At 45.1% G+C, this 20270-nt stretch overlaps 1 protein-coding gene across 1 annotated transcript; it reads right to left on the bottom strand.

The window, feature by feature from the left end:
* Window positions 1-1083: 1083 nt before the first annotated feature.
* LOC129335905 (SLAM family member 5-like) lies at window positions 1084-19398 on the bottom strand. The gene is made up of 4 exons (XM_054988774.1): window positions 19349-19398; window positions 12154-12474; window positions 6504-6767; window positions 1084-3233 (listed from the first exon to the last, which is right to left on the bottom strand). The coding sequence occupies exons 1-4, from the start codon at window positions 19386-19388 to the stop codon at window positions 3028-3030; spliced, it is 831 nt and encodes a 276-aa protein (XP_054844749.1). The 5' UTR covers window positions 19389-19398; the 3' UTR covers window positions 1084-3027.
* Between the last annotated feature and the right edge of the window lie 872 nt (window positions 19399-20270).

Raw genomic sequence — 20270 nt, 5'->3', positions numbered from 1 at the left:
TGTATGTTAGGCCATTACTTTAAATATCAGTGATAACAGAACTTGAACTTGGCAACTGAAGCACATGACCCTCCATTAAAACCTGGGCGGAGGGGGGGGGGGTTGTGTTTATTGTCTTTGGAGTCCTTGTGGCATTTTCCCTTGTTCTTACTTAAATAATGCCTTCAGATATCCGTCCGCTTTGCAGAAAGATTTACAATTCACCAGCACATTGGTGAAAAATCTGAAGCAAACATTTCATTCGTATAAGCTTACTGCAGCACTGCATAAACTTCCACTGACGCCAGCAACAAAATGTGCATCTAAAAGGAAAAATCCAGATACTACTAATTACAAGCATTTCTATTAGAGGCCGTTTTAAAGGTTTTGAAATAAAAAGTCACTAGTCTTCCCAAAGGACATAGAAGCTGCTGTAACGTGGTGCATTTCGCACATAACTGAGGGCCAAGCTACACATGACGAACAGAAGTATAAAGGTGGATTTATCTGCCGTAGGCTCACTTTCCCATCTAATACTGGAAAAGAATAGCAGATGCACTTCAGACTCCCAGGCTCTGCTGCCCCCTCTCCACATTTTTCATATGCCCCCTCATATTTCCCCCAGAAGACCTGTTCCTATCTGTTTCCTCCACAGCTACAAACTGAGGTCTCAGAAGGGAAGAAAAGGTTGTCTCAATCCTCCGGCTAAGAGGATGTTCTGACATCGTCCATCCATTTCACGTATTTAAATGCTTTAAGTTCTGAACTCACCTGTGCAAAGACACAAGGCCACCATCCAAAGCCACCACATTCTCCTCCTCTTATTCAGACTTTCTGTCCAGTGCGAAGCCCCAAGCAAAACTGTGCTACACAAGCAAATAAGGAAGCCACAGATCTCCTCTGTCACCTCAGCTTCCTCTTCAAGGACAGATGATAAGGTATGCAGAAGGAGTTGTTTATGTAAAGATGTCACAAAAAATTAAGAGCAATCAAAATCCACTCAGTGAGATGTTTCTGTCTTTAGTAATAATGACATTTTGCATCCATGTGAGGGTTTTTTAGTCCTTAGTTTATTACTCCTATTTCATTTCTGAAATCCTCACAACAAATATATATTGTGGCTCCAATAGTATAGTTATTCCTCGAATTGCAGATAGGTCGCAGAGGAAATTGTTGCGTTGGTCTTTAAATATATATTCCACTTTTCAGTTAAGAAGACAGGAAGACAGAAAGTTATGCTTGCTACTTTACAGTGAACATTTTAATTTATTTATTTGCCACGTATACCCGGCTTTCCTCTCACACTGGGGATTCAAAACAGTTAGCACATAAAAATATCCAAAACACGCCATTTAGTTACAAATATTAAAAAAACACAATGGGATGAATCCAACTATCCTCCAAGTAGCCTTTCCCCAAGTTGTGGCTCCAGCAGAAGAGCTGCTTAAGTTTGAAAAAAAAACTCTTTAGATTGGAGAAAGGTTTCAAACCTGAGATGAAAGGAAAGCTGGAGTATAAATATTGTAAATAATATTTCTATATTTAAACATTGATATTCTGATGGCCAAAAAGACAAATAAGTAGGTTCTAGATCAAATCAAGCCTAAATTCTCCCTAGAAGCTAAACTGAGAAAACTGAAGATATTGTACTTTTGTCACATTACAAGAAGACAGGACTTAGTGGAAAAGACAGTAATGCTAGGAAAAGCGGAAGACAGTAGGAAAAGAGGAAGACCTAAACCGAGATGGCTTCTCAATAAAAGAAGTCATGTCCTCTAGTATGCAAGATCTGAGCAAGTCTGTTAATGATAAGATGCTTTGGAAGTCTCTCATTCATAGGGTCACCATAAATCAGAAGTGACTTGCCAGCACATAACACACACACAGTCACTGTAAGATAGGAAACTGTAATGAATTCAGTCTGAAAGGGGGTTACACCTATGCCCTGTGGGGAGCTCTCCTGCTAGGCCATTTTAGAAATCAGTAGCAATAAGTGCGGCTGTGCAGAGAGGAACCTACTTTGGGAGTCTGTAAACTTGACCCCCTCCCCCCCTCCATTGTTCAATCTGCTTGAAATTTAGAAGGTCTTTCTGTTAGAGGGAGGACTGTTTTCTGTGCAAATTTGGTAGGATTATCTTTATAAACAGCTTTATAAACAGCGTTAGATTTCCTGTTGAAAGTAATGGTCCCTAAGGAGGGAGCTCAGATTTGACTCTTGAACCAGTAATATTGTACCTGGAAATAAACAATAATGGTAAAAATCCCCCTCCCAAGTCAGGACCAGAAATTATAATGAAAACTTTCTCTGTGCTCCGTCCTATCCAGTTCTCTGAATTCCCACCTTTCATTTTTTCCCCTAAGTCTCTAGCCCCTTTCCCTGTGGGGGTATATGAGGAGGGGATGTCTCTACAATGGACTCATTTTTAAAAAATGAAGGCTAGAAATTTTATTTTCGTATAACACTGTATATCAATATATAACTCTCTTAAATCACTGATTTTTTTTAAAAAAAAAACTACCATAGAAACCTGCTGTGTGGAAACCCTGTTGCCACTTGCAAGATGCAACCACAGCAGCTACAGGGAAACTACACAAGTTCTCTAGCTGCTGAAAACACTGTAATATGCATACTTTGCCTTGCTGCCAATAATAATAAAGTCTCTGCATTCCAAAACCCAAGGGAGTTTCTGGGTTGTCGTCAACCTTTGACAAAGAAGGTGCCAACAAACATTACAAAGTAGAGATATTACACAAGCATATAGTAAAATCAAAGGAAAACTTATGGAATCAGTTTTGTATGTCTCAACTGCAATCAGTCTTGGAAGTTTTCAAATCAGTTTAAGTTACACAGTTTTCAAATCAGTTAAGTTACACAGTCCAAGTTCATCTGATCATGAGAATCAGCAAAGATGCATTTCTGGCGCTGGACCTCAAGTTTCAGTTTTGCCAGAACGTATTCTTATATAGAGATTACTGGACCAGAATGGGTCTTCCAAAGAGCAGTAATAAGGAAACTTGGTAGGTGCAAGAAAATGGGCTTAGAAGACGTTAGAACTTGTCTGGTGCCGCTCTCTCATCTTTTGTTCCTGCTCCTACATTCTCATCCAGCTTCTCTGGGGTGTTTCTTTGCTTGGTGCTGGAAAAGTACCTCACAGAAATAATGTTAATAATCACTTTCACAATAATCAGTGCTGCAATTGTAATTCCAGTAAGCGGCCCATATGAAGTGTGAACATCAGGGAACTCCATGGTACCTTTAAAAGAGAAATAATATCATTAGAGACTGGCTTGCTAAGTCTATTTCTGACAGGGGCTCTGTGGTGTTTTCCTCAGTGCCTGTTGCACAGCCCGTTGCTCACTAATGCATCACTCTGCAATTTATATTGCATTGCTATATATGGTGTACATAAGTGAGTTGAGAAACAGCCGCCTAAAAAGGAATACTTTGCAAAAACAATTACAATTGGAGCAAAACCATGACAAGACATTTTACTGACCTACTGTCCTTTCCCCCTGTATTAAATAATAACATTCTCTAAGACAAGGTTTAAAAAAGGAATGATTTATGACTTCTTCTGACTGACTTTTTTCAATAACCTAGTTACCAACCGATTAGTAAATAATAAACAGCATCACTTCTGTTTGAATTTTCAGTTCCTAATCTCACAACATCACAACTTGATAAATGGGATTTTTAATTCACATCAACTACTTAATTGTATTTAAAATTTCAGCCATCTACTGTAGCTGTGCCATTGAAAGCATCTTGATCTGCAGCAGATCTTGATCTCCTTGCTTGCTTTGAAATAGTTCTACCTGCTAATTTCTACATATTCAGGGGCCAGCAAAAAGCACAAGAACAGATCAAGTTCTTAGTCCCTCAAGCTGCACAGGTGTAATAATGAGGGGTATGTATCCTGTGATAGTATGCACACCACACTCCCAGAAAAGTTGCTGAAAAGTCGGAAGCCAACCATCCTAGAACTGCTTTGAAAATGGAGATGTCTGGAGTCAAGGTGAAAAGCCACCAGCATTTGGTGAGTGGGCTGTCCCTTTAAGGATGTGTGGAAATGGTGGGAGTATACAGTATCCTGTATGACTCATCCTTTTTTTCTTAAATACAAGTTTCTAGTCCTTAATCGGATAATTGTGGGTGTCTATTGAAATCTAAGAAATCAGCCATGGGACAACGTAAAATTTCTAGTAGTGAAGAGATTGCAATTCCAGTGCAAGGTGTAGCTCCTTTGCGGTCCGTGAGATTAGCAGCATAAATTACATTAATACAAGCAAATTTCAAGTATGTTTAATCTGTGTAATTTATAACAGTCACAGAGCTCAGCTGTTACTGGTACACAATTTCTTCTGCTTTGGGGCTGGTTACAGGAGGAGCTGAAACTCCTTTCCAGGGCCGATTCCAGATGGCCCTCCCCATTCCGAAACGTCGCGCGTCGTCGCGCGGAAAACGTGAAATATCGCGTTTTCTCGCGCGAGTTTTGCGCGATGTCGTGCAAAACTCGTGTGAGAAAACGTGATATTTCGCGTTTTCCGCGCGACGACGCGCAACGTTTTGGAATGGGGAGGGCCGTCTGGAATCGGTCCAGGTGCAACTTTCTATTTGGCCAAAACCCAAGGATATTCTACTGTCTTTAGGCCTGCTCTGCTCTGCTCTACCAACCAATTTGTCATACTAAGGGGTGTGCAATTTTGCAATACTGTATTTATTATCATATTCATTCATTTTTATTCCTTGTTTAAAAATATTACATTGTCACACAAGAAAATATGATAAAAGTCAACAGCATGGGGATAAGGTATTTTAATTTAAGAAGGAACTAATTAATGCAATTATCCTAATCAATTATCAACACAGTCCTAAGCAGGTCTACTCAAAATCCTAATGAAGTATACTCAATGGGGCTTACACCCCGGAAAGTGTTTTTAGAATTGTGCTGAGAGTCACTTTATTAAATGCCCTAAGAAGTAAAGCACAGTTGGCACAGGAATTTACCCCAGATCATGGTGCCAATAAAACTGATCAACAACTTCTACTTCTTTTTAAATACCCAGTTCCTAACTTAATAATGTCACAAGTGGATGAAAGGGTATTTCAGTTCTCATCATCTCCCTAATTTTATTTTAAATTTCATGCTGGTAATGGTTTAAATGCCCTGACTTGGATAGCCCAGGCAAGCCTGATCTCATCAGATCTTGGAATAACAATGACAACAACAATAACAACATTAAATTTATATAACACCCTTCAGGATGACTTGATGCCCACTCAGAGCAGTTTGCAAAGTATGTTATTAATAGCAAGAGAGCCCGTTGTGAGAAAAAATACAACGGGCTCTAGAAACCTGGGGCATGGGAGGGCTGGCGGGCAAAGGGGGCATGGAAGGGTTGGCAGGCAGATGGAGCATGGAAGGGCTTGCAGGCAGAGGGGACATGGAAGGGCTTGCAGGCAAAGGGGGCATGGAAGGGTTGGCAGGCAGGTGGGCTGGGGAAGGCTGGCAGGAGGGCTCACCTTCCTTCCCCTTCCCCTAGCTCAAACAGGGTTTGGGAGGGTTACGGGCAGCCCGCCCTTGCCTCTCCACACCCAGCTCAAGTAGGGCTTGGGAGAGTGGCGGGTGGCTCGCCGTTGCCTCTTCGCACCTGAGAGGGGCTTGGGAGGGCGGCGGGCGGCTCACCCGTCCGTGGTTCACTTCTGGCCATGGATCAGCTGGCAGGGAGAAAGCCTTCTCCCTGCTCATCTAAGGGGGGGAACGGTGGATGCTCCGCTGCAGCCCCCCCTCACCCGCGGGCCAGCTGATCTGTGGGCAAGGGGGGGCAGCAGCCTTCTTCTGCCTCTCCTCTGCCTGGCTGTGCAGGGTTGGGCTGAGCCGTAATGTGCCGGGCAGCCCCACGCCTCAGCAGAGGGCGCCTTCAGGCCACCTGGCAGCGCTTCTCCATTGGTCTTCCAATTCCTGAGTGGGCAGCCACTCGGCAGCTATCCCTTTTAGCCCCCTATGGGCTGGATCAGCAGCGGAAGGCAGTGAGCGCTGCTGGGAGTGGCTCTCCCTTATCCCCGCTAGGGGTGCACTAACGCGCCTGCGCCTTGGGATACCTATGAGTCATCAGAAACCCACTTACGGAATTATAGAGTAGAATTATCCCCACAACAAAACACCCTGTGAGGTGGGTGGGACTGAGAGAGCTAGAAGCTGTGACTGACCCAAGGTCACCCAGCTGGCTTCAAGTGGAGGTGTGTGGAATCAAACCCAGTTCTTCAGATTAGAGTTCCGCGCTCTTAACCACTACACTAAACTGGAATCTATGCAGGGTCAGCCTTGGTTAGTAATTGGATGGGAGACCTTCGACGAAGACCAGAATTGCAGAGGCAGGCAATGGCAAACCACCTCTCATAGTCTCTTGCCATGAAAATCCCACAAGGAGTTGCCATAAGTCAGCTATGACTTGATGGCACTCTCTATCACAAATGGTTAAGAAAAGTAACAAAAGTAACAAAAGGAAAAAGTGACCTTAACCTTCACAGGCCTGCTTTATGGAGATTGTCTTGGAGGCACTGCTTACAGGATTCTTTGCTATGCAGGTGTAGTTTGTGTCACTCTCTTGAAAATCGCTCAGGACAACTTGAGAGGAGCTCTCTATAGTTTTGCCAGTTGAGGTCCAGGTGTAAGTCACTCCATCTCCCCACTTCCCTGCAGAGCAGTTCAGCTGCAAGGTGTAGTTCCCACCACCGAGTGAGCCATTTTCACATTGGGCTTCCAGATCACTTTCCAACAGATGTTCTGAATGAGGGTGGGGGGAAGGATAGGAGACACACAGTACAATCCTAAGAACATTTTCCCAGGAGTAAGTCCCACTGAATAGACCAGAGTCAGATACCAAGTAGGCCTGTTTCGGTTTGCTGAAAGGCAAAATAGAGAAACGATAAAAGAATGAAAGATAAGGGAGAACAGTAGATTCTAACAGAAGTTTGTGCTTAGGTCTGGGACATGTGAAAACTGGTAGACTCTTTTCTGTTACAGAAAATTGTGGACATTTTTTGTCCTAAGTGTAAAGTCCTTTGGTGTTGGGGATGGGATTTTTCAAGCAAATATCTGTTATTTTTCTCATTTCATGTTTCTCCCTCCCCACTACAACAGGATTAGCAGATTATGGTGAGCGTTGAAAGTAGAGTGGTTGTGTAGTGCAGCTAGGTTTGCCAGGCCCCCTCGATCTCCCAGCGGGAGATTGGGGCCTGGCTCTTACCTGAGGGGTGTGTGCGCGCTTCTGTAAGCGCAATGACGTCACTTAGTGACGTCACCACGCAGCCTGTTTGGGCGCGGATCACGCCCGTTGAGGGCCCCTGCGGAGCGCAGGAGCGTTCCTGCGCTCTGCAGGGGCCCACAAAGGGCCCAATCCATGCCAAAATGGGCCCAATCCGTACCCATTTTGGCATGGATCGGGTCCGTTTTGGCGCGGATCGGGCCCGTTTAAGGCCCCTGTGGAGCATGGGAGCATTCCTGCGCTCTGCAGGGGCCCACATCGGGCCCGGTCCACGCCAAAATGGGCCTGATCCGCGCCCGTTTTGGTGTGGATCGGGCCTGTTTTGGCATGGATTGGGTCCATTGTGGGCCCTTGCGGAGTGCAGGAACGCTCCTGCGCTCCACAGGGGCCCCGATCCAGGCCAAAACAGGCCTGATCCTGGCTGCTGCTGTGCACGGGGGTGCGGAGCTCCGCAGGGGGTGAGCATTGAAGGTGCACGCCCCCCCTGCTGGCCAGGTAGGTGGGGCAGGGGTAGGAGGGTGGGGGTGTGGGCGTGGGCGGGGCATCCCCCGCCCCCACCGGGGGTCTGGCAGCCCTAAGTGCAGCGGGCAGGCTTTTGATCTGACTGGGGGCTTAGAGAAATTCTTGGACAACCATCTTAGAGAAATTCTTGGACAACCAGTCTACTGGCTGGAAAAGCCACATGGAATCTCTATGCACAGAGATTGTCTATCTTTAAGTACCAGTTTCCTGGAACCAAACCACACAAGGGAAGACATCACCTTCATGCCCAACTTATGAAGGCCATTCTAAAAGAGGCTATCAAAGAAAAGTGCAGGTATTTCCTTCGGTTTTGCCCCTTTCAGAGGAGCGAAAGGGGCAGAGAATCCTCAACCATTTATCAGCTAGCCATTCTAGACGAATGAGGAACGTTAACTGAAGTTTATTTATTTTTAGAATTTATAAGCTTACTTCCTATTGTAAATTTATCCAAGGTGACCTTCTTTATTTAATTAAAATTAAAGTCTGTTAGGGGATATTTTTGTAATAGTACTCTGCTTCCAATTTATAAGTACTCTGCTATCACTAACCCACATATATATTTCAAGACACCAAACACAGTGAATACAGAGGAAAAATGGGTTTATTGGATAAGCCCAGACACTTTCTCCATTAGGGGGAGACATGTGTAAAGACAAGTGGCATTGGAAGGCCTTATGTAGCCTTCAGTACTAATTGCTATTTGTTTACAGAATAAAATAACAACAACAACAACATTTGATTTATATACTGCCCTTCAGGACAAACTTAATGCCCACTTAGAGCAGTTTACAAAGTATGTCATTATTATCCCAGCAACAAAATACCCTGTGAGGTGGGTGGGGCTAAGAGAGCTCCAGAGAGCTGGGACTAGCCCAAGGTCAACCAGCTGGCTTCAAGTGGAGGAGTGGGGAATCCAACCCGGTTCTCCAGATTAGAGTCTGAGCTCTTAACCACTACACCAAAGATCAGAGGTTAGTATGAAACCTTGTCAAAATGATGCATTTTCCTAGAGAACATGACATCTGACAAGTTTGACTGATAGATGAATTATACAAACAATTGAAAAGCTGAAGCCATAAGTCTGACATGTTCTTGGGAAAGGAATTCATTCAAGGTTGAGTCTTACTTTATTTAATTAGAATAACCAAAACAGAAAAATGTTTACACATTGCTCCAGTAACCTGTCTCCACTGGAGAAGACACATGTGACAAGCAGGATTCCTTCAGAAGAAGGAATGTGACAGGTAGAGCAAGGCTTTTTTACTTGTTCACACATTTCTGTGTGCTGGTAGCTAGAATGCATGCTCAGAAAAAGATTTTATAAAATGGGGCCTAAAAATTCCCTAACAAGTCATAACACACTATTTTACGTTGTTTTTGGTACTTTTTAATCTTAAAAATGGCATAAGTTGCTTTGAGAGGTGCCTTTAACTAAAAATCAGCTGAAAAATTTATAAAACAAAACTGTCCAGGCTCACCACAGAGACTGCTGGGTGAGGCACTGTCACACCTGGCTCTGACTTCAGGGGGGTGCCAGGGATACTGCAGGACCCTGCTCTGTGGAAGCAGGGGCGGTATACCTCACCCTGGCTCCCTCTCAGACCACTCACTGGCCTGCTCAACCTGACCCCATTACCACTCTTACTCTCCTCCATCAACTTTCCTTCTCTCACTTCTCCTCCCCTCCTACACAACCCACCACAAACACTCTCCTGAGCCAGCTTTTATAGGGATTCCTTCACCTTCCACCGCCCTTCCTTCCAGGCTCCTTCCCTCTCCTGATGCTGCCCAGCTGTGTCTGCCCTCAGGTGTTCCTACGCTTTCACTAACCCCTCCTGGCCTTCCTTGCCTCTCTAGCAGGGTGGGGCCGAATGTGAATATGTACCAGCTGAGGCTTCCCCCAGGTGTGCCTCCTTTCTTCCTCCTTCCTTCTCCCTCAGACTTTCCTGCTGGACAGGGCTGACAGGGCCTTTCCAGGTGATGTGCCTTGGCCATCTCTGCCTCTGCTCACGAGGTGCCACCTTGGCTGGCATCTGGGCTACCTGTCCATTGGGGCTGGGCGTGGCTGCACTTCCCTGGCTTTGCTCATGAGGTGTGGCTGCACTTCCCTGGCTTTGCTCACGAGGTGCTGTCCCGGTAGGTGTCTGCACTGCCTGTCCATTGGGGGTGGGCGTGGCTGCGCTTCCCTGGCTTTGCTTATGAGGTGCCGTCCCAGTAGGTGTCTGCACTGCCTGTCCATTGGGGCTGGGTGTGGCTGCACTTCCCTGACTGGCTTCTCCCTTTGGCTCTCCCCTGCCCCTGCACTTGCTACTGGCTGGAGCTATGTTGCCCTCTCAGGAGCCTGCTGCTGGGGTGCCGTCACCCCTCAGGTAAGGGGGTTGTGACAAGTCCGGGGTGCCAGGACTGCTCAACCCCGGACAAAAACAAAATGCCCATTGTTGTGATAGAAAGACTCTGCCTGTAGTAGGAGGGACAGACGCATGTGAGATTCCCTGTGCACAGAAACACATGGTATCCCATGGTGAGATTTCTGTCAAAATGGCCACTCAGTGTTATGAAGCACTGGTCCTTCCCTACAGCCTTGTTTCCCAGTGCACTATATAATATGGGAGAAAATGGGGAAAGGAGTCTGTGGAGAAATGCCCTCCACTCCAAAATTTGCCCCTCTCTTTCAGTTATTATGATGTCTCTCTGTCCATGTACACGACCCTGGCTGCAAACTCACAACTGACAGAAAGGAGGATTGGAGAGAGAAGCCATCAAGCTCCCAGCACAGAGCACTCCGGTTCTTGGTTGTTCTAAAGAATCTGGCTGAAATAGGGCAATGGCTTACCACCTCACAGTCTGCTGAAAAGTTGCAAGAAGGGTGGGGAAAGGAAACTGCATGTCTTCCCCTTTTCTTTGTTCCCTTGCTCAGCCTGCTCTACGTCTACTCTGGGAAAACACCATGTATGTTTGGCCTTGCTATCTGAAGTGTGGTAAGGGAAGGGCAGCAGAGAAGTTGGCTGTCCCTGGGCATGATAGCTCAAATTTGCAATAAATCCACCCTAGTTTATGGAGTGAAGAGGGTAGGTACAGCAGCTAGACGGAGCCCTTAAACAGCAACACAGGTACAGGATGCCAGATGTATGTCTCTGGCAGGACATGCTCTCAGAGTCGTTGGTGGCAGTGGGTGGATACCAGTTTGTGTTTGGCACCCCTCAGGAAGCATAGCTGCTCAGCGGAACGGAGGGCCATCTAAACTCCCCTCTGCCTGGAGATCAGGGGGCGGGGCCACCAGCCCTGTGACCATTTTCAAGAGGTTCTGGAACTCCGTTCCACTGTGTTCCAGCTGGAAAAAAGCCCTGTTACTGTTATTGTTATTATCCGCTCTGTTATTGTTGTTATCCGCTCTGAGTGTGGCACTAATCTGTCCTGAAGACAGGTAAATAAGCAGTTGTTGTTGCTGCTGTTATTGTTATTATATCTGCTCTGAGTGTGGCACTAATCTGTCCTGAAGACTGGTATATAAGTACAAGTTTGTTGTTGTTGTTGTTATTAAAAGTACAGCAAATTCCTTTGCCTTAAAAGGCACTAACTAATTGAATAATAGCTTCTCAATTATATCTTGCTTTGTATTTATAAAACCTCATCTGGCAAATAGAACAACTAGACTTGCCAGTGAAAAACTGGGCAGTTGGCAACCCACCCTCCTATTTGTAAAAATATATGCTGTAGGTGAATTTGTTCCATCTTCTTACTGTTTATTTATGTCTGATTTGTATCCCATTGTTCTACAAAAGTACTCTATCCATCATAGAAATGAAAAAATGAAGATAACAAAAGAATCATCTGTTTATATTTAGAAAGATCTTCAGGTAGGAGGGCAAATGAGACTATGTTATTTGTGACAGTATTTCTTTTGGTGAAGACCTATGGGCAGGTGGGAAATAGGGTTCCCAGGTGCCTGCCGGTGATGGGCAAACTCCTGAAGGTTTGCCTCTTTGCCTGCCACCCTTCCCGTGATCAGCAGGAGGTGGCAAACCCCCTGGAAGTTGCCTGTCCCTGGCAGGCACTGAAAGAACACATGCCATGTGCACACTCCTAGGGGGCACGACAACATCACTTCCGGGGGCGGGGGGGGACGTCATTAAGCCAGCGGTGTGAACACTTCTGTGCTTCATTTGGGGCCAATTCTGGGAGTGCTTGCGCATCCAGCGTGAGGATGTCAGCCCTGGAAGTGACATCATTGCGTATGTGCCAGGAGCGCATGCAACACACAACCGGCATAAGGTAAGTGCTAGGTTCCCTCACTTCCCAGCAGGAGGGTAGAGGGACCTGCCAACCCTAGCGGGAATCTGTCCAGCCCATGAAAAACAGCAAGGCTGCTGTTCAGGTACTTACTGTACACCTTCAGCCTGAAGGTCTCACCATCTTCCCCTATTTGTGCTCTGTATGTTGCAGGGTCATCTTGAGTTAGGTTACTGATTTGTAAGTTCTTGCAGTCCCTTGAGACATTCAATCGCCTTTCAAATTTTGGGAGGATAACCTTGATGTGACAGGGCCGGCCTGCTTCCAGATCCAGAGAAGCAAAATGAACAGGATTATCTGGGACCGTTCTAAGCCAGGTGATTGATGTGAATTCTTTCGAAGTCTTCAGATGGAAAGTTACAGATCCTCCCAGAGTTCCAATTGCTTCCTCAGCTTTTCCTTCTCTGAAGGATCCTGTATGGTCAAGAAAATGACAGACCACTTGAGGAACCATCACACCCCAACATCATGTACAGCCATTTGTATACTTGAGCTCTTAGTCATATCCCAAGAATAACACAGAAACATTGTGTGAGTCCTTTTGGTACTCCTACATCTCCAAAAAATCTTGGAGACTATGTCAGGCTGTGGCATCCCAGTTATCCAGAGTCTGCCTTCCTCCCTTCTGCAAGAAGCCAAGGTCTCTTGATTTCAAAAGGTTTATTAGAAAGACAGCATTCAGGAACAGATGTCCACAATCCAGAACCAAGATGGTCCTGGCTGAACACAAGCTTGGTTAGGAATGAGGTACAAAGCGAAAGTTGTTTCACATCAAACCCTTCGTTCCCAGCCTCCCCCCAGAGTTCACATTGCTGAATGTTCATCTGTGGGAAAGCGGGCTCCTCAAGGTCGAGACTGAAGAAAACAGATAAGACGCGACATCCTCTCCCATGGAAACTGCGGTCATGGTACTGTTCGGACCTGGAGGGAGAGAAAGACTAACAACTACCCAATTTAATATGGCGTAACTCAGGTTAAGAACCCAAAACATGACAGATCCTGACATCCTAGACAAGTCACTGTCTCTGAGAGAGATTAGGGAGATAAAGACTTTTGCCAGGTGCAAAGGGTTGCTAGGTCCCCCATGATGGCAGGGGATCCTCACACCCCAGCCCCTGCTAGCTGCCACCCCTGCCACTGCTTACTTGGTCAGCAGGGGGGGGAAAGGCATCTGGGAAAAGGAGTGGCAGGCATGTGCACAAAGCGTGTACATATGCCCATTTCCCCGGTGAGTATATAATTCCTGATGCAACCCAGGAATAAAAATTTTTAAAGAATCAGCCTGTGGTGGGACCTGTTGTTTTCAGGTTGCACCAGAAATGATGTTATTGTCACAAGAGCTGAGTGTACAGGTATGTACTTGTTGCCTACCTGGCCCCTGCTCCCCTCTAGTTGGGGTGATCTGGCAACCCCAAATTACTTCAACCCATATCCCTTTCACACATGATAGAATGTTTCTCCTTCTACAGAACTAAATGGCATTGAAAGGGATAGGGGAGGAAACAACTGATAATGGCAGGGATGGGGGGAGCTGCAGCGTCAAAGAGGGCAACAGTCCTGAATGTGCTGCATGTCAGAATTACGGGCAAGATGGTCCCCAGAAATCAGCACGATATTTTCTCCTCTGACTGGCCATAGTTGTTAACTGTACATATAAAGAAATCGGGTTTTTCTGCAAAAATCATTTAAGTTTTATTTCTGTATTATAGCTTTTAAGAGCAGGCATCATCTCAGAAGAGGCATTCCATCCTGGATGAGGAAGAAGGCGATACCTCTTCTAGAAAGATTGCTGCCCCCCATGAATATGTAAGAACTTGTATTAGAAATAATTAGCAATTCTTAAAAACAATCTGCTGGCCATTGATTAATTAATTGAAGAAGATGAGTAGTCACGTTAGTCTGTCTCTAGCAGTAGAAAAGAGCAAGATTCCAGTAGCACCTTGGTATCTGAAGAAGTGAGCTGTAGCACACGAAAGCTCACACCCTGCCACAAATTTTGTTAGTCTTATAGGAGCTACTGGACTCTTGCTCTTAATTAATTGAAGGTCACTTTATGACTAATCAGAATATTTTTTCTGTTGAAGGGTATCACATTTACCAGCACTCAAACTGCAAAGTTTTGTCACTAGGAAAATGCAATTTGCCACCACTGGATGCTTCAACTGCAAAAACCAATGCTGCTTGGGATCACTGTGACCATACAAGTATAAGGCACTATTGGACCACAGAAGAGGAGCTGTACATCAATGGCAGAGCATCTGGTTTGCCTACAGAGAGTCCCAGGTTCAATCCCTGACATTTCCAGCTAAAAGGATCACATACTAGGTGATGCCTTTGAGAGTCACTGCCAATCAGACATGATAAGATGGTGCATGGTAGACCAATGGTATGACTCAGTAGAAGGCAGCTTCTTCCCCCCAAAATCACACCTCTGTGTTCTTTTGAAACTAAACTGTGGCTACAGTGGCTGTAATAAAACAGAAGAAAGTGGATCAGAAAACTTAAGTCTTTATGAATGTATCTCAGTGGCAGCAACATGTCTGTGGCTGAGACACCCAGGGCTTATAACCTACGTTCGATGGAGAAGACAGGGTTGGAGGAGGCAGAGTTCAGGCATAGGTGGTGGATTGATTAATTAAGAGACTTGTTTACATTAGACCTGTCTCTCTGAATGAGGCTCCTTCTCACTTGGGTCCAACTTCACTCTGGGAAAGCCCTGCATAAGACAGAAATCACTCCTCCACCACCTGTTCTAAAGGAGGTGAAAGTTTAGCTTCTATACTGCTGTAGCGGGGATTAGCCTTGCACACTGTTCTAGATTACTGGTCAGGCCTGATCCAGGTCTAGGCACACACTTAAGAAGTCTTAGGTATCTACTTGGTTTTCCTATATCAGATCATTAATCTTCTGTCAACAAGCATGCCCAAAACATGGCCATTTCCACACGGCTTACCTTATTCTGCAAAATAACGAAACCTCACGAAATTGCACGAGAAGACGCAGTTATCGCGCGAGAAGACCCGATAACATTGTCTTCTCGTGAGATTTTGCTATTTTGCAGAATAAGGTAAGCTGTGTGGAAACAGCCCAGGTCTTAGTTGGTTTGGGTATTATTCTCAAGTGAAATATTACTAGAAAAACTTTGTCTTTATTTGAGCGAGTTTGGTGTAGGGGAGAACAAGGTTTGATTCCCCACTCCTCCGCTTGAAGCCAGCTGGGTGACCTTAGGTCAGTCACAGCTTCTAGGAGCTCTCTCAGCCCCACCCACCTCCCAGGGTGTTTGTTGCTGTGGGGATAATAATAACATACTTTGTAAACCGCTCTGAGTGGTGTTAAGTTGTCCTGAAGGGCGGGATATAAATCGAATGTTTTTTTTGTTATTTTATCTTTTACTAGCATGAAAACCCATTGTAAGAAAAAATACAACAGGATCTAGAAACCTGAGGCTGGGGAGGGCTGTCAGATGGGGGGCATGGGAGGGTTGGCAGGCAGAGGGAGCATGGGAGAGCTGCCAGGCAGAGCAGACATGGAAGGGCAGGCAGGCATAGGGGGAATGGGGAGCTGGCGGGCAGAGGGGGCATGGGAGGGCTGGCGGGCATAGGGAGAATGGGGGGCTGGTGGACAAAGGGGGCATGGAAGGGCTGCCAGACAGAGGGGGCAAGGGAGGGCAGGCAGGCATCATGGAAGGGCTGGCAGGCAGAGGGGGCATGGGAGGGCTGCCAGATAGGGGGGTGGGGAAGGCTGGCAGGAGGGCTCACCTTCCTTCCCCTTTCCCTAGCTCAAATGGGACTGGAGAGTGCAGCAGGCAGCTCGTCCTTGCCTCTGAGCACCCGAGAGGGGCTTGGGGGGCGGGGGGCGGCTTGCACTAGCCTCTGTGTACCTGAGAGGGGCTTGGGAGGGCGGCAGGCAACTCACCTGTCCGTGGCTCAATTCTGGCTGTGGATCAGCTGGCAGGGAGAAACCTTCTCCCTGCCCATCTGTGGGGGGAGGGGGGAACTGTGGATGCCCACGGGCCAGCTGGTCCGTGGGCAAGGGGGGGCAGCGGCCTTCTTCTGCCTCTCCTCTGCCGGGTCGCGCTGCAACGTGCAGGCAGCCCCACGCCTCAGCGGACGGCGCCTTCAAGCCATCTGGCAGCTCTTCTGCATTGGCCTTCCAGCTCCTGAGCTGACAGCTGCCCGGCAGCTATCCGTTTTAAACTCCTGCGGGCTGGATCAGTAGCAGAAGGCAGTGAGCACTGCCGGGAGTGGCTCTCCCTTATCCCTGCTAGGGGTGCACTAACGTGCCTGCACCTTGGGATACCTGTGAGTTGTCGGCAACCCGTTAAGGGAATTATAAAGTAGGATAGTCACATGCAGATTAAAATCTCTTTAACTGAATTAAACAACACATTAACTGCGAAAACAGTGCTGAATGCTGTCATAAAACTAGGTTTGCCATGTCCCCCATTCACCAAACGGGGTGGGAGCAGGGTGGTCAGGGGTGTGCAGAACTCATCTGTATGCACACATGAAGAGCATGCACCTGCCTGCAACCTCTGGTGATGACATCATTTCCAGTGTAACCTGGAAGCTATGAGTCAGGCTGAAGATCATGCTGGGGACTGATTCTTTAAAAAAACATCATCCCAAAATGCTTCCAGGTTGTGACAGGGATGATGTCATCACTGGGGGCACTGGGGACACTCTTCGTGCACATGCCTGCTGACCTGTTCACTTCCTTTCCAGCTGCCTCCCCCACAACTAAACAGATGAATAAGGTGGGGGGGGGAGTGTTGCTAGGAGCAGGGGATCCCCTGCCATGTTGGAGGACCTTGCACCCCTCCTTAAAACATTCAAGCTTTGCAGAGCACACCCACAATCTCTAAGGGAGTGGTTGGGGTTTATTTATTTGTTTTTCAAGATTCAAAGTGATTCCTTGTATATCCCAATCAATAAACAAGCAATGTATCAATTGAAACGTTTATATAAAAATAATTTAACTGTATAGCTGATTAAACAAAATGCTAAATAGATACACAGAACACTGGCATTCACCATAGAAGTCAATTCTATAGGCATATCTGACTCTCAAAAGCTCAAACCCTGGAAATTTAGTTAGTCTTTAAGGTGCTACTGGACTTGAACCTTGCTCTTCTACTACAAACCAACGTGTCTACCCATCTGAAACTAGTAGAAAAGAGCAAGAGTCCAGTAGCACCTATAAGACTAACAAAACTTGTGGTAGGGTATATTTGTGGTATATCCTAGCACAAATTTTTCTTAAGTCTTATAGGTGCTACTGGACTCTTGCTCTTTTCTACTGCTACAGACTAACACGGCTGCCCATCTTGATCCATCTGAAACTATTCCACCTAAGTTTACTTTCAGAAAAAAGGTTGTTTCTAAGCTTCTTACCCAGAGCTTTGCCAAAAAAAGGGGAAACTCAGATTTCACTGAAGAAGGGAGCTTTGATTGTGGAAAGCTTATACCCTAAAGATCTTGTTGCTCTCTAAGGTGTCACTGGACTCCAATCCTGCAGATTTCACAGAATTTCAGATATGAGAGATTCAGAGGGTATAGGGTATAGTCATCTTATACAGAAACTATTACACAGGCCAACACTTGATTTTACTAAACCTTCTGATTCATGCTAATGGCATGATGTAAGATAACTCTGAGCATCCCAAAGCATAACTTCCACATCCTCTGGGATTTATTCTGCGCATGAAGCCATTTATTCATAATGTTTTATTCTCAAGGCTGAAAACTGTAAATTAGCTTGAGCAGTAAAAAAAAAAAAAGCATGTTTGCAGATTTACACAAGAACCTAGAAGCAGACTCTCCTACTGTGTCAAATTATCTTAAACAATAGTTTAAACAAATCTATAACACGGGGGCATCATTTAGTTAGGAAGGACTGAGCCAAGACAAAAGAGTATTGCACCCAATGGCATCTTGGTTGAATTAAAATGTTAAGAATAATAGTGGCAGGATTGACCACACCTGATTGAATCATTTGTATTTTGTCCTGTCTTTTGGCTGCATGACAGGTTTTGCAACGGAGTGAGTTCACCATTGTGCAATATGGCTAAAATTCAGTTCATACAGAGTAATTTATTCCTATATGTTCTCCTGTCCACTCTCAGACAAGGGTTTGCTACACCTACTTGAGTTTCACACAATGGGTGGGCTAATCACGAACCAAGGAGTAGAGATTCATGCCTCCCCAAAATGGAGGCTGTATGGTCATGACAAAAGTGAGACATCATCATTCTCTCACCTGCTCTGTTTACCAGATTATGAAGCAGCCTCTTCTTGACAATATAAAAAAACAAACTCTGAAGGATAAAGCCCAGAATCTCTCTCTACATGAGACTTCTTACATGAGGACACTTAAGAAGGGAGACGCAATGTTAGCCAGGAATAGTAGTAGTAATATAAAAGTAGTAGTAGTAGTAGTAGTAGCAGCAGCAGCAGCAGCAGCAGCAGTAGTAGTATAAAAGACAGATTGGTGAAGTATTTTCCCATAAAATAATGAGAGCATTGTTTTAAAAGTCTTCATGTTTGTTAACTACAAAGGGATAGACTGAAGGCAAGACAGAAAGGAAATTGAAAGGGCAATTTGGCAATCAGAAAATTTGGCAAGTCAAAATGCTTCAATTATCGACTTTGGAAAGTCTTAATTCAACAGTTAATAAAAACTTTGATGATAAGATGCCCAATTATGTCTCACTCATGGCTAGTCCATAAGAGAATTGTGTGGATATGTGCATTTGTCAGAAGAACATAAGAGAAGAAAGGTTCAATGAGAGAAGGAAAGGAACTTAAAAAGAATGCAAGGAGGAGGCTTGGGGATCAAAGGCAGAGAGTTATGGTGGAGAACTGGACACAAATAGGGGTTGGCAGGAGCCAAAGAGCCAGGGGATCTACCAGGGCCCTGCTTTCTGTCTCCAGATTGGGAGGGAAGGGGGAAACAAAAGGCCCTGCAGCAATACAGACAAGTAAAAAATGAACTCTCATTCCATTCTGATGTGGGAAGGGAAGCATTTAATAACCTCATAGGTGCATTAAGGGAATGTGCTTAAAAAAGTGTGACATCTCTAAGTAAAGGTCTTCCCCAGCATTTAATAAACTCATAGGCACTGTTGCCCTTCGCCCATTGGCCTCATAATATTAATACCCATCTGTTTTCTCTCTAGCTTGAGCTGAGAGATCTGAGTAAGGAATAAAAACTTTTCTAGCGTCTCCTGAGAAGAGGATACTCACTGCAGTCATTTCATGTATCTCAGCATTTCCCGCCTGGGACTCACCTGTCAGAGGACACAAGGCTACCATCCAAAGCCACCACATTGTCCTTCTCTTATTCAGTCTCTCTGTTGTCTGTAAGTTTTCAACAAATACTGTGTGAAGTACCCAAATAAGCTTCCCTTTCCGGTCTCGGTTTCCTTTTCAAAAAGCCGTATCATGATGTACAGGGAAGATCTTTCCGTAGAGATATCACATATTTTTAAGCATGTTCAGTCTCTCCTGAGGGCACATTTCTGTATTTAGTAAAACTAAGACTTTATATCCATATAAGGCATTTTTGGGTGTTCAGAGTATTTCACTTCTGAAATCCTCACAACATATAAAAAATAAGACCAATAATTTTACTGATGGGTGATAGTGGCAATAGTCTGGTTGGTTTTTAAAGTTATATTCCACTTTTCAAAAAGAAGACACTGAGACAGCTAGAACAGTTTATTTCATGCTTTAATTAGATTTATTTACTGTTAGGAATCATTTCATCACTGTATTGATTGCTTTTCCCCCAAATGCTTTTGTGGTTTTGCATTCATGTACTTATTCCACTCTTCAGCACTAGGGCATTTTATTGCATTACCTTTGCTTATTTTCCTCTCTACTCTTTTCTGTATTTTATAAGTTCAGTAAAGATCAGCTCCAGCTCAGTTCATTGTTAACTCTCCCCTTCAATGCCGCTGAACTAAGATGTTGTTTCACAGTGTTTACAAAAAATCTCTTACATTGCATTTCTTAATGGACAGACCTCTTCTTTTTTTTAAAAAAAATAGGGGTTAGGGCACCTATAAACAAGAGTGTATTAAGAAGACATCCATTATTGTTAAGCATTAAAAGGTAGTTGTAACATAAGCAGAATGATCACACCAGCGTGACCAGTTCTGTATGTTACGCCATTACTTTAAATATCAATGGTAACAGAACTGGCACTTG

Source organism: Eublepharis macularius, chromosome 1, assembly GCF_028583425.1.
Source record: "Eublepharis macularius isolate TG4126 chromosome 1, MPM_Emac_v1.0, whole genome shotgun sequence".
Classification (NCBI taxonomy): domain Eukaryota; kingdom Metazoa; phylum Chordata; class Lepidosauria; order Squamata; family Eublepharidae; genus Eublepharis; species Eublepharis macularius.
This window is presented reverse-complemented; position numbering and strand designations above follow the sequence as displayed.